The 13,935-nt window shown below is 26.5% G+C and overlaps 2 protein-coding genes across 2 annotated transcripts in view; both read left to right on the top strand.

Annotated features, from left to right (window-relative positions):
* LOC148228678 (uncharacterized) overlaps positions 1-8,745 on the top strand; it is a 30,656-nt gene extending 21,911 nt beyond the window's left edge. The window contains exon 2 of the mRNA XM_088200280.1: positions 7,241-8,745. Coding sequence (XP_088056406.1) covers positions 7,241-8,169 — 929 coding nt within the window. The 3' untranslated portion in view covers positions 8,170-8,745. The remainder of the gene's footprint in view (positions 1-7,240) is intronic.
* A 2,653-nt stretch (positions 8,746-11,398) lies between these two features.
* On the top strand, positions 11,399-13,309 carry LOC148228677 (salivary endonuclease-like). The gene is made up of 4 exons (XM_088200289.1): positions 11,399-11,449; positions 11,517-11,853; positions 11,916-12,022; positions 12,203-13,309. The coding sequence occupies exons 1-4, from the start codon at positions 11,407-11,409 to the stop codon at positions 12,889-12,891; spliced, it is 1,176 nt and encodes a 391-aa protein (XP_088056415.1). The 5' UTR covers positions 11,399-11,406; the 3' UTR covers positions 12,892-13,309.
* The last annotated feature ends 626 nt before the right edge of the window (positions 13,310-13,935 follow it).

Raw genomic sequence — 13,935 nt, 5'->3', positions numbered from 1 at the left:
GTGGCGTGCTGAACCGGCTTTCCGCAAGGAATGCAATCACATGAGTAAAAGTTTACTCACAACCTGGGACATAATATTTTATAACTGATATGATTTAATGCGACAAAAAATGCTCTTAACCGGCAGCCATCTTTGCCCCTAAGGGTCATTTCTTGTCCGGTGAAAAGTGAAAGTGTGATGTCGTTAGGCGCACGAGAAAACTAGCAATTTATTATTGTTTTGACGGACCGTCGTTATGTTTCGTGGCGAAGAATTAAATCACATGCTAAGATGAGATGAATAATTTATGTATTTAAAATATCTCATGTATTTTTTTGACTTAAAATACCGGATATGAAGAAAGTAGGCAAAGTTTAAAATTATAATTAAGTTAAATGTGTGTCAAAGTTCGAATGTCAATGAGCTGTAGTGTTATATAATAATATAAAAACTGTTATGCATAAGGATTCAATCTATTAACATAAACGATGGATTTTTTATGATAATTTCTATCAAATTTCGCAACTATATTAAAACGATACCGGAACAAGTTCGATGGTTAATTTTTGTTATAAAAATACTTTTAATTATTATATTATAATCAATTTTCCATAATCATTTTTTATCACGAATATTATTAATTTTATCATAAAAAGGGTAAGCAAAGTTTTTTTTACTTACTCATGAAAATAAAATAAAGTTGAGATAAGTGCACTGGTATTCCCCTTTGTATTTCTTTAAAATTGATAAAAATCTCATAATATAATCTTTAATATAATATTAAATTATCTTAGATGAACTTTACGATATAGTATTATTATATATTAATATAAGAATCTGCACTGTAGCATAAATGCCAACTCAGAAACAAAGCATTCCATAATACGCATCAGTTACGTAAAACTTATGCAGAATTGCAAGATTATACATTAATGATACATATTCAAAAGAATTATAATAACTGATTATAAACAGTTTAATCCATAAATATATTTGTGTACATTACATATCTTATCAAGTCATTATTAATTGGCATTTTTATTTACAATAATAATAAAAAAATAAATTAATTACAAACATTATTAAACAATAATAATGTTAAATTATTATATGCACAATTAGCAAAGATGCATTATTTAAAACGCGTTTGACGTTAATTAATAATACTATATGTGTTTCTTTATAACATAAACATGTGTTTTTTTACTTACTCTTGAAAAAAAATAAAGTATTGATTAGTAAACTGGTATTCCCCTTTTTTATTTATTTAGAAATGATGATAATCTTGCATTTAACATAAAATTATCTTAGATAAATTTTACGATTTAATATCTGCACTGTAACATAAATGCCAACTCAGAAGCAAAGCATTCCATAATACGAATCAATTACTTAAAATTTATACATAATTACAAGATTATGCATATTCAAAAGAATTATAATAACAGATTATAAACAGTTTAATCCATAAATATATTTTGTTTACATTACTTATCTTATCGAGTAATCATTAATTGGCATTTCAATTTACATTAGTAATAAAAAATTAAATTCATTACAGGCATTATATAAAATAAATGTTAATCATTAAACATTAATAATGTTAAATTATTATATACACAATTAGCAAAGATGCATTATTTAAAATGCTTTTGACGTAAATTAATCTTACTATATGTGTTTGTAGCATAAACATGCCACAAGTAAAGTAAACAAAGATGCATAACATTATTTACAAACTAAAACAATAATTTAAGTTAGGCTTATAAAATTGTTTACTGTAATAGTTTTATCAATTAAAACACAAGTTTCAGTAAAAAAATAATCATAAACTAAAACTGTTATTTAATTATTAAATAATATTTTGATAAATCTAATATAAGATTTAATCAGTATATGCATATTAAATACTTTCCCTCTCGATCGCTCGCGTGTTAAGTAACGAGAGTGAATAAGAGATATGGGCATGCTGACCGCATGCTCTTATCTCTCACTCACTCTCGTCACTTAACACGCGAGCGATCGAGAGGGAAATTATCTCACCGCCCGCGCCTGATACATATGTATATGTATATAGAATATTTATCATATGGTGCATAATAACAATTGTCACATAATCCGGTCTTTATAGATAAACTTGTTTATCTCGAAGACTTTCACTCATTGAATTTATTTACATTGACTGGTATACTTTTTCTTAAAAAATTATACATCTCTATAATTGCTGAGATTTAAAATTAGTATATGTTACCTAACCATAAAGATATAGATAGCATTTATATATTTGCTATAAAAAAGACAATTACAAATTTAGACATTAAAGCAATTTTTTTAATTTAAATATTGTTATCGAGTTTAATTACTGTAAAATATATTATACATATACCTACAAGTTATTAGTATTCGTAAAAATGATAAAATATACCATATTATAAAATATGCATGCTGGAAAAAATACTACTATTTTTTGTACTTACAAAAGCTAGCTTAAAATTAATTTAATGTTGACTCCCAGGCTTAAAAATGGTTAGTCGCTTTGCAGGCTTCAAATTGTCCATATTTCCATCCCACATGTGACATTGTATTTTAATATATTTGATAATTTGTTTTATAACCGACGACACTAATTACCATCCTCTTACACCTTACACTCGTATACCAGGACTGGTCTTACCAGTGTCTTACATAAACGTATTTTTGTTTTTCTAGACGTACAGGTGCTTTTTAAGTGTCTATGTAAACCAAAGAAGCATCTGAATTTTTTATTTATGTAATTCCAACTCCTTATAATTTTTTTCTATTCTTAAGTACAAATTTGTTTAATTATAGGAAATGAAAATGTATCATACTAATATATTTTTAAGACATGATATTTTAAATTAAAATAATATTAACATGAGTTATATATACAAAAATATTTTTTTTATATTAGAGAATATCTGTGAAATAGTTTTAAGATTGTTTAATATTTTTTTATATAAAATAAAACAAGAAGTTAAAATAAATAATGCATATTAAAAAGATAAATTAATATCTCACGGTTTACCACATGGGTCTAAATTGGAACCATTGTTATTTATATTATATATTAATGATATAGTTAATAATGTAAAAAAGTGTAAGATACATCTGTTTGCAGTCTTACACATTAATGTATTGCATAGGTGATAAAATTAAAGAAGTTGTAGATAATTTAAATAGAAAATAATTTGTAACCAGAATATTATAAATAAAGATGTACATATTTTTAATACTATAAATATAGAAAAATTAAGGATAGTAAGGTGTAAAAAATGAGTACGACTAGGGGAATTATGTTATGGATGTATTAATTTGTATAATAATATTCTTAGGACAATCCGCAAGAAAAAAACTGTGAATATATGTAAATCTTCAAGTGTATAATGAATAGAACAAAATTAAAATTAAAAGAAAATCCATGTCATCAATTAGTCACGTTATTTTGTAACACGTCACATTCTCAATGATACACAAAAGTATATGTATGTATTTTCACGCTTCATTGCTGGCATAAAATAAAGCGTTTGAATGTTTTAAATTTTTCATGCTTTTTTAACCATCGTCGTCGATTGTTGCAGTTCGATGATGGGGCAAATGCGATTTTCACCGAAACAATACTAATTAGTATTGAAAAAATTGCGATGTACCGGCAGCACGCACCGTTGAGTAAAAACCCAAGGCGAAAACCTTCACGTGTGGAAAACCACAGACAATTTTCTCATCGCCAATTAAATATGCGAAAAATGTTCCGAATAAGCCACCGTGTAAAGAGTTTTTTTCTTCAATAGGAACGAAACGAAAACCGAATGCATTTGTGTCATGGTCGTTCGCCATTGAAAATGGAGAGATCGTTAAACTTTTCGACGCGTCTCATAGATACAAGAGCATTAATTGTAATTGCTCGTTCGTAAATATTGTGCATTGTTTACGTTGCGGGACTTCCGAACTCGTGGGAACTTTAGTGTCATGAGGACAGTGTTATTGAAATAGCAACATGATAGCTCAATGTTCGTTTACCATACAATATTCTATAAGCCGTCGAGTATATTTGAAACGAAGCACACAAGGAAGAAATTTGTAAAAAAAAAATAAAACCCGTTTGACAATAGTTCAACTATGGTTCATGTATTATATACTGGACACACGTACGGTTTACATGCTCAATGCGAGTTTCTCTTGAGCAACTTTCGATTTCAGACGATTTCCTGTTACAATCAGCATCTATTAATCTTTAATATTCATCTCTATGTATTAAAACTATATTATAAACATAATTTATTAGTTCAACTTGTCAATATGGGTTATTATGTTATTAGATATGAAACTTGTATTACGATAATTTATAATGAAATTAAATCAATATTTTATATAACTATTAAAAATTAGCATACTATAATGTAACCATTTCCTAGAGCTTCAGTATAAACACGATTAAAACTTCCTTATTGATCGATCGACCGATTCATCTAACTCTTGAGAGAGCAGCAAATAAATTTCGGGAGATATTTCAAATACTAAGCGTATAAATGGTATTTATTTTATTACAAGTAAAAATTATTTTGTCTAAACAAACTAAAATAAGTGTTTTGTTATAAGCAGTTTCTCTTTAACTATTTTCTGCGACTGGTATTTTTCCACAAAAATATTTAATAATAATATTCCCGTAGATTAAAGACGAATACCACATCAAAGATGACGACGTTAACAACGAGCGTTAGTACGAAAATACGTTTTTCTTTTAATTTGTATGATAAATGGATATTGTAATACTGTTTAATTAGTAATGTAGTGCTGCTTTGAAGACATTTAAGTTGTCTCAATGGTCGAGTTTAACTCTTGGAGATACAAGATAATATATCAAACAATTATTGTATTGTGTCTGCTTCTCGTAGCTGAATCAGGTTTGATGTGAAGAGGGAAGCAGCTGTTTTCTTGATTAATACTTTACTTTGGAGCGACTTTGTCTGTTCTAGTTGGGAGTAACTGGTAAAAGTTTCCTATGTATGCGCTCTTGTCATTTAAATGCACCAAATGCCGTGAAAGACCGTTATTTATGGTTTCATTCCGTATGATTATTCCTCAAAATCAAGTCATAAAGACGTTTTATTGCGCTTTTAACGCGTTTTTGCTTCAGTTTTTTATCCTAGCCGTACTGTCCCACAAAACTTTTTTTAATTTTCATAAAAATTTACAAAAGCCCTGTATAAACATATAAACAGCTTGTTTAAGTTAAACATATGTTTTTAAATATAAAACATATCAAAATGTATTTTTTAGTAAACGTGCAACTTTATAGAAAACCAAACGAAAATTTTCGCTGGGTGATAAAATAATTATCTAAAATTTGTGTAACAAAATATATTTTTGGTGAATATAAAAAAAGGCAATGCGGCTTTAAGTTTTTTTATAAAATGAATACTGCTCAGGTAAATTTTGAGTTTACAAAAAGTATTTGCTTTGCGTCTAAATAAATGTTTATAATTTTTAAAGTAAAATCAATTTTATCAGCAGTTGAATATTCAATGATTAAATTGCATTTAAAAAATTAAACCGACTTTTATACAGATTTTTTTATTGCCTTTATTGTATGATTTCAAGTAAGTATAATAACTTGCGTCATACGTAGTCATAAAAAAAATATAGTACTGATAAAATCAAAAACAGTAGCAAAACATATTTACAGCATAATCATTTCGTTCGTTTTGTAAATTTATATATTTCAACATGTTTAAATTGTACTACTTAAATAGTTTGCTTAATAAGTTTAAATTAATTATTATTATTATATAAATAAAATCGATTATAACTAAACTATACAATCATTAAACAATGTCAAACTAAATAAATAAAATTGATTGAATAAGTGCTTTAGGATTTGCCATATATTTACTTAACTCCTCTTCTGTTGTATTTAATATCATCCTATTTTATTGCCACTCAGGCATTTTACATTTATTATTAAAATGATATTATTTATCTAGTGCAAATGGTGTACTATATACAAAAACATGTAAACGGTTTTATATAAATTATAAGAAGATAATATGCTTCATACATTGTGATCTATTGATAATAAATTCGTAAGGAACAATGGATTAAATCAGCAATGTACCCACGCACTCTAATATTTTCATATTATAAAAATAAATTCATGTACTTTTAAGGTAAAAATATGAGTAATTGTTATCATTGAATGAGTAATAACATATTAAATTAAATAAATCAGGTATTAAAGGCAATAACAATTATGATATTTATATATCTTGATCTCATCTATATTTGCTTATATACAATATCAAATAAAGATATCGTTATGTGACACTTTGAAGTGATATACTAATCTTCTACTTCATTAGATCAGCATTTTTATATTGAGAAAATCGATTTATTTAACTCGATCGATATAATTAAGTAGATTAGAAAAAGCTCCAATAAATTTATTAAATGCAGTATATTTTAAGCTACAAATATAAAATCTTTATAAAACAGCAATGTATCCAGTTTTAAAATAAATACCATTGGATTTTATATCGGACTGTCATTATAAAAATATTATACATACACTATATACCAAGAAATCGTGAGCAGGTCATGGCTATCTGTAGTGGTGTTAAATTGTTGACATTTACTATAAGTTGACAATTTCTATAAGATTCCAACGAAGATAGGGTGTTAAATAAATCAATAAAAAAACTGAATTACAACATGGATCTAATTTCGTGCAGAATAATCATTTACTTCCGATCGTTTTGCCAATATTAAATCGATCGTGTTTCTTTCGTGTTGTACGATTATGGCGCTCAGTTATTACGTGTATTTTTTTATATTTTCGATATTACTAGTGTTGAACGACGTGAAAGCTTGCCATCGCACATTGCGGATACTTAATCGTATCGGAAGTCTGTTTCGTAACATTTCGCCAATTACGTTATAATGTAGACGCTTTAATCGTAGAAAATTTGCGACTGAATACACTTATTCAATTACGTTTTTAATAACCTTAATCCAAAATCATGTTTTTGATACAAAAAATCGAGTTATTTATTTTTAGACGTGTATATAATGATTTATTACTTAAGTATATGTATGTATGTATCGTATAAAGTAACAAATACGATCGGAGTAATTAAGGCGTATAAAGAATTCGTGATTTATTTATTGTATATAGGAAGGAATAAATTCTCGTTCATTATATTTTTTATGAATCGATAAAAAATAATGGTTGTTATTTTTGTTACAGGAAATCACAAGGCGGCTCAAGTTGCTGACAAGGCAGATTCAAAAGCAGATGCTTCTACTGAATATGAAGAATCTAGCCCTTTTTCTGATGCTAATGAAAATTATAGACACGCTTCGAATCACCGCGGAGATTCAGCCGAAGTCGAGATAGATCATTCAATCGAGATTGAAGGCAAAAGTCAAAATTTTATCCCGTCTTTTGCTAATCTATTTCAGCAGAGACAGCCTTTGGGACATTCAAGACCCACTAACGCTGGAAGTCAAGAAGGAGCTTACAGTCAAAGACCAAGTTCCTTTAGGAACTTTTTAAACTATCAAGCGAATTCTTTCAACGCATTTAGAAACAACGATTATGGAAAATCGATCGCTTCTAGTTCTAACGAAGCTAATTCGATCTTAGGATCAGGAAATTTTGGCGTTATTAGAGGTGGAACTTTCTTCGCCGATAGCTCTGATACAGAGTCTGAATTCTCAGATGATTTTGAAAGTCCTTACTATAACGGAAACAATGGCCATGGAAGGCCCTCTTTCTATTTCGGGCAAGGAAATCCAAGGCCTAACTACAATAATCAAGAACAATTTGCCAATTTCCGAGACTTTGCCGATATAAACGCACCAGCCGGTACTTCGTTTTCGCATTATGTCGTTGTTTATGCAAATAAAAATGGAACGGTCGTTGATCACGACGCAAAAAATAACGAAAGCCACCTTGCGAACAATCCGAAAAACATAATCGAGAAAATATCTCAAATCGAAGCAGAGAAACAATCTGCTTTACCGACCGAAGAACCTGAGAAGAAGAATAAAATTTCAAAAGGAAAACTAAAGCTGTCGCTCATAAAAGAAAAAAAGCATAAATCTATCGTCAAGAAAATGTTGAACGAGAGCGACGCGAAAGACATGGTGGATCCTCTCTTAGCATTAAGTTAATAAAAATCCTATCCAGTATGGGCTAAAATAATTTTCAATGATTGGACTTATTTATGTATTCGTACAAAAATCTTCTTTTATGGGAGAATCCTCCATGACGCACTGAATAATTTCATAAGTACTCTGTGATTAACTATTATAAACGAAAAACACTTATGATTATTTAATTTGAAATCGCAATTTGTATGCAGGTATTATATAAAACATAAACAAGGATAAACATACAAAAAAAAACAATATATTATACAAATTAAATGTAATGGAATAGTAATAGAAAATATTTATACAAGTTGCGAATATTCATCATTTTTCAATATATTTTGGAAATTGTAGTCGAAAACTTAAATTATGCAAAAGATTTACATTTAATAATAATTTTAATAAAAGTTGGAAAATATTGAAAAATGTGATTTATGAATATTGACGTTTAATTGATGCTATTTCGCTTACTCTGAGAGTGGAGCGATGGTACTAGTATTGTTATTGTTTATTGTTGAACGTTTAGAGTAATTTTAAATTAAGGTTTAGATATATATGTTATATGTAAGTATTTTGTAAAAATAAATAATTGAAAAATATATTTTTTATTTTAATATAATAATATAAAATATTTATTTAACTTTAAAAATATTTGTATAGACATCTATCGAGAAAGATTGATACTAAAATAATATATTATAATAATAAATGAAACATGAAATAGTATTTATAATACACCATAGATGGCAAATAAGAATTCTGTATAAAATATATAATTTAAATTTAAATTTAAAATAAAAATTTATCTGTATTTTAATAATTTTAAGTAAATTAATCATGCGTCATTAAAAAACAAAAATATTTGTAATTAAATATAATTTTTTAACTTAAATATATCCAATAAACGTTATTCTTTGAAAAATAAATTTTAACCAAAGAATTATTAATTGCATAAGCACTTTCATATTTATACAATTATAAATATACACAATATAATTAAAAAACAAAAATAATAATTTAACATAAAACCTCAAAATGAAAAATTATTTATATTTTAAATTATTATTATACATATATGGAGCAATTTTATAAATCGTAAAATTTATGTTATTTCATTATTCATTATTCCTTAAAAGAATAGTTATTTTTATTCCTACTGACATTTTTCAAGCATTTTTTTTAAGCAATTTAAACCAATAGAACAATAATAAATATATATAGAAACTTTCAGAAACTACTAGATTATACTATATTAAAACTTAAAACATACTTTAGACAAATCATCCTCAATGATTTTGACGCGAAAAAAGTATCACAACTTAAACAAAAGACAAAGAGCAAAATACTGAATAAAAATTGGAACTTTATAACAGGATTGATATTTAGTTTCTTTTTAAGAGAAAATTTACATTTACATTACTCATATTGAAGTTATAAAAATATCATAATGAAGACAAAATAGTGGCACGAATTTAATGAATTAATCGTAAGTATATGTAGATTATTAAATTTTTGGTTTAGATTCTTGACAATAAAACTGTAGTCATTGCAAAACTTCGGCTGAATAATTTTTTTGAAGTAATTTGTAAATTATTTAAATTTAATATATAAATTAAAGAAAGGCTTAAAGTACAAAGCCTTATATAAATTTATCATATTTTTAGCTGAATTAAGTAAATAAAATAATGTTTTAATTTTATCTAATTGTGTGTATTTTTGATAGTACAAAACACACAATCACTTAAATTTATGGCAAAAAAATGTTTACTAAGTATTCAAATTCTTACTGTAAAATGTGTTTTTTATATGCCAATAAAAAGTGTAGTACAAATATTTTAAGATTATTTATAAAAATATAATGCATTGTATACGATTCTCTAGTCGTTTTCGAACAGTGTATTAATTTTCCCAATATTATTATTAATTTTCGATTTAAATGGTAATTAACATGTTCTTGTTTTATGTTTTTAAATAATAATCATTGTAACATAAGTTTAATTAATCCTAACACAAAATAAAATAAACCTAAATTATATCTAGTAAATCTTTTCATTTGTAAAATTCCATAATAGAAAGTATTTATGGAATTCATAAAATATCTATACTATTCTTTGCCTATTAGATCTAGTCTTTTCATTAAAAAATATTTTATTATAGTATGTTGTATAATGGTGTGCTGTTATGCAGAAATACAAAGCTATTATAAAAAAAGCACAGAACAATTTTTTTATAACGACTGCATTTTAATAATCATTTAATTCTAGAAATTGGGGTGGCTCAGAACCTAACCTAACCCAAGAGAATTTTAACGAAAAATTTCTATGTTGAAAAGAAAAAATAATTTGATTGATAGAATATAAAGATTATGATGATAATTATATTAAAAACCCAATATAAAATTATGTGAATAACGAATATGATTCTGATGGTAAACATACAGAAGCCATAGATGTCTGAATGTAAAAAAAACAACAAACCTGCATATTGAAGATTGTTAAGATGGTAATAATGTCTCTAATATGTGTTTTAAAAACAAATTTAAGAAGACAGTTTGCTGATTCTGGATTAAAATTAGAATTTTTAGAATGAAAAATTAAACTGTAAAGACATTTTTAATATAAAAAAAATAAAGAGTTAAAATTCTAATTAACGTTTAGATCTGTTAATAATAAATGTCTGCCATTTTAAGTTGAGGTGATCTGAAATTATTAACTGCTAAAAGGGCACTAAAGTTATTTAAGTATTAATGGTGATATAAAAAAATCTTGTTATACTGACTCATTAAAAAAGATGTGCATTTAATGTGATTGAAAAACAGTACAAATATTAGTGTTACTATCAAAGATAAAGATTATATAAAACAAATACATCATTTGTAAAAAAAAATATTTTTTGAGGGTCAACCAAATATACTATAGGAAAAACGTAAGATAAATAAATTGCTAAAATAATGGCGATGATTTTCTCTACAAATGATAAATGTTTAAATACATAAAAAAAACTAGATATTGTTGTATTAAAACAATGCAAATAATAATCGTTTGCAATTATAAATAAGTAACTGTTTTGTATTATACTGCCCTATAATTTGCTTACTTATCATTCATATCAGCCAGACACCTTCAATTATACAAATATACAGATAGATATAATAACACAATGACATGTGTATACATACATGGTTTATAGATATAATTTAACCATTATATATGTAGGTATATATATAGCAAAACTTTTGTTCAGTCTTATCATTTTAGAATGGAGCGTTTATATTATACATTATTGCTTCTTTCATATTCAGGTGAGATATTATTAATTTTATTTTAATTCTATAATATTTTATTTTGTGTTGTTTTATATAATTCTAGCACAAGCATGCGTATGGAATTTAAATACAGATATTCCTGTCAAAGATCCATTATATTTGATTGATGGATATGAAGTAAAGCTAAAAATACCGGAAACAGGAGGATTGACTTTGATTATTAATGAAAATATGGTATTGGCCTGTCCTGGTAAATCAAACACAATCAATGGAACTAATATTCAGGAAATTACTGTCAAATGTACGACGAATAACCAAGTTTTATTCGACAATCAAGCTTATCGCTTGAAAGATCTAGCTTGTGTAAATTCGCCTGTGAGCAATTTATTATTCACTGGAATGTCATGTGCTAATGGAATGGGGGAAATATTTAAAATTCAGTATGCTTTAATAATTGTTACTATTATAAAACATATTTATTTTAGTTAAATGTACGTTTTAGATTCACGACGAATAGAGGAATGGCATTTTTATATGACGTATGCTATGATAGAGTTAATGAAGCTAGTTTATATTCAGTTCATATATTGTATGGAAAAGCTATTAAAGGTGAAATGAGTTCAATATAATTTAACGTTGGATATATATATATATATATATATATATATATATATATATATATATATATATATATATATATATATATATATATATATATATATATATATATATATATATATATATATATATATATATATATATATTTATTTATTTAATAATATTTTTCAGGAGCTGAAATTGATTCTGATCGTCCGTCTTTTCGAACGCCTGGTTTGACTTACGGTACAACTACGGCAAATCAGTACAAGCAGACTGAACAGATGAAAAGATTCACTGCGTTATTGGGATTGAGTCAAGCTGAAAAATATATTACGACCAGTTCTTATTTGGCTAGAGGACACTTGGCACCTGACGCCGATTTCCTTTTTGGTACATGGAGTTTTGCTACTTATTTCTTTGTAAATGTGGCACCTGAATGGCAAGTTGTCAACGCTGGTAATTGGCTTAGAGTTGAGGATATGTCGAGAGATATTGCTGATAAGAGACAAGAAAACTTGACTATTTTCACGGGTACATATGGAGTTTTACAATTGAATGATGATGGGGGACAAATGGTGGATATTTATCTATTGCCCGAAAAAAAGTTACCTGTACCTAAATGGTACTGGAAAATAATATATTCTTCTCTCACTAATGAAGGAATTGCATTAATTACATTGAATAATCCTCACGTGCGATCGATAAATAATGAAGAAATATTTTGTAAGAATATTTGTACATCAACTAATTGGTATAGAGTTGAATGGAACCAATTTGATAAAGGGTTTACTTTTTGCTGTAATGTCACTGAATTTTTAAGCGTTGTTAACACAGTGCCTTATATGAAAATCAGTAATAATCTGAAAGGTCCCCTATGATGTGTGGTTATCTCATAATTATTGGGTTGAATCGCCAAACATGATAGGCCCCCGCCCAGTCACCGAACTGTAGTAATAAGCCCAGTACTTAACGATCTTATCGCGTTCAAGCTCTACGCCTGTGTAATTAATTAAATATAGTAATTAATAAAATGCTAAAACGTACCATGTTAAATGTTTATCTAGCAGACCATTATTTAGATGGTCGAAGACATAAACTGCCCTACAAATCATTTGGGCGTATCCCCGAGCAATGTTCGTCGCTCACGAATCCTTATTATACGACTATATTTTTATTTTATTTAATTTTCAATAAAAATACGTATTTTAAAAATATTAGCTAAGTTTTAGTATTTGTTATTGTAAATTTAAATGTATTTGTTTTAATAATAAAAGCATGCGACGGAAAACCCTACAATCAGCGTCTAATTTTTGATCCAATATCACGACAATTTTAATAAAAATGTTAAGTTATTACTAAAATAATAAATGCAAAAATGAATAGTACTATATTTTAAATGAAATAAATATTTTAGCTTAACTTAAAAAATAGACGTTATAAAATGAAAAAAATACACAATTAACATTATTTTAAATACAAAATTATCTATAAATTTATTACATTATTACTTTGTCAAAAAAAAGTTATTAATACTATTTAAAGCCAAAATCCAGATTTATATTAAATAAATATGTACCAAAGTAGTTATGTTTTTACGTATGTGAATATTTTGTTTTCACTATTTTTTCCTTTATAATTTGTATGTAAATTAAATATTTATAAATCTTGTCCTTCTCCAACGCATTTGTTTTCTATTTGCATTTGTAACATATTTCATTTTCATTCGTAACATATCACAAGTTAACCCTATACGTTACAACAGGGTAAACATAATCTATATCCACCAAGTAAGTAGTGAGTAAGCTATGCCGTGAATATGCATTGCAAATTGATTTAAAATGCATTGAAAAGTATAAAGGAAGATTTACTCATGTGCGCATATCTACATGAAAAAAACATAAGAGAAGTTATATTCAACTGTA

The sequence above is a fragment of the Plectrocnemia conspersa genome, unplaced genomic scaffold (assembly GCF_051122295.1).
Source record: "Plectrocnemia conspersa isolate PC_06_02 unplaced genomic scaffold, ASM5112229v1 ptg000012l, whole genome shotgun sequence".
In the NCBI taxonomy this organism is placed as follows: domain Eukaryota; kingdom Metazoa; phylum Arthropoda; class Insecta; order Trichoptera; family Polycentropodidae; genus Plectrocnemia; species Plectrocnemia conspersa.
The sequence above is the reverse complement of the archived record's forward strand: the minus strand, read 5'-3'. Positions and strand labels throughout refer to the sequence as shown.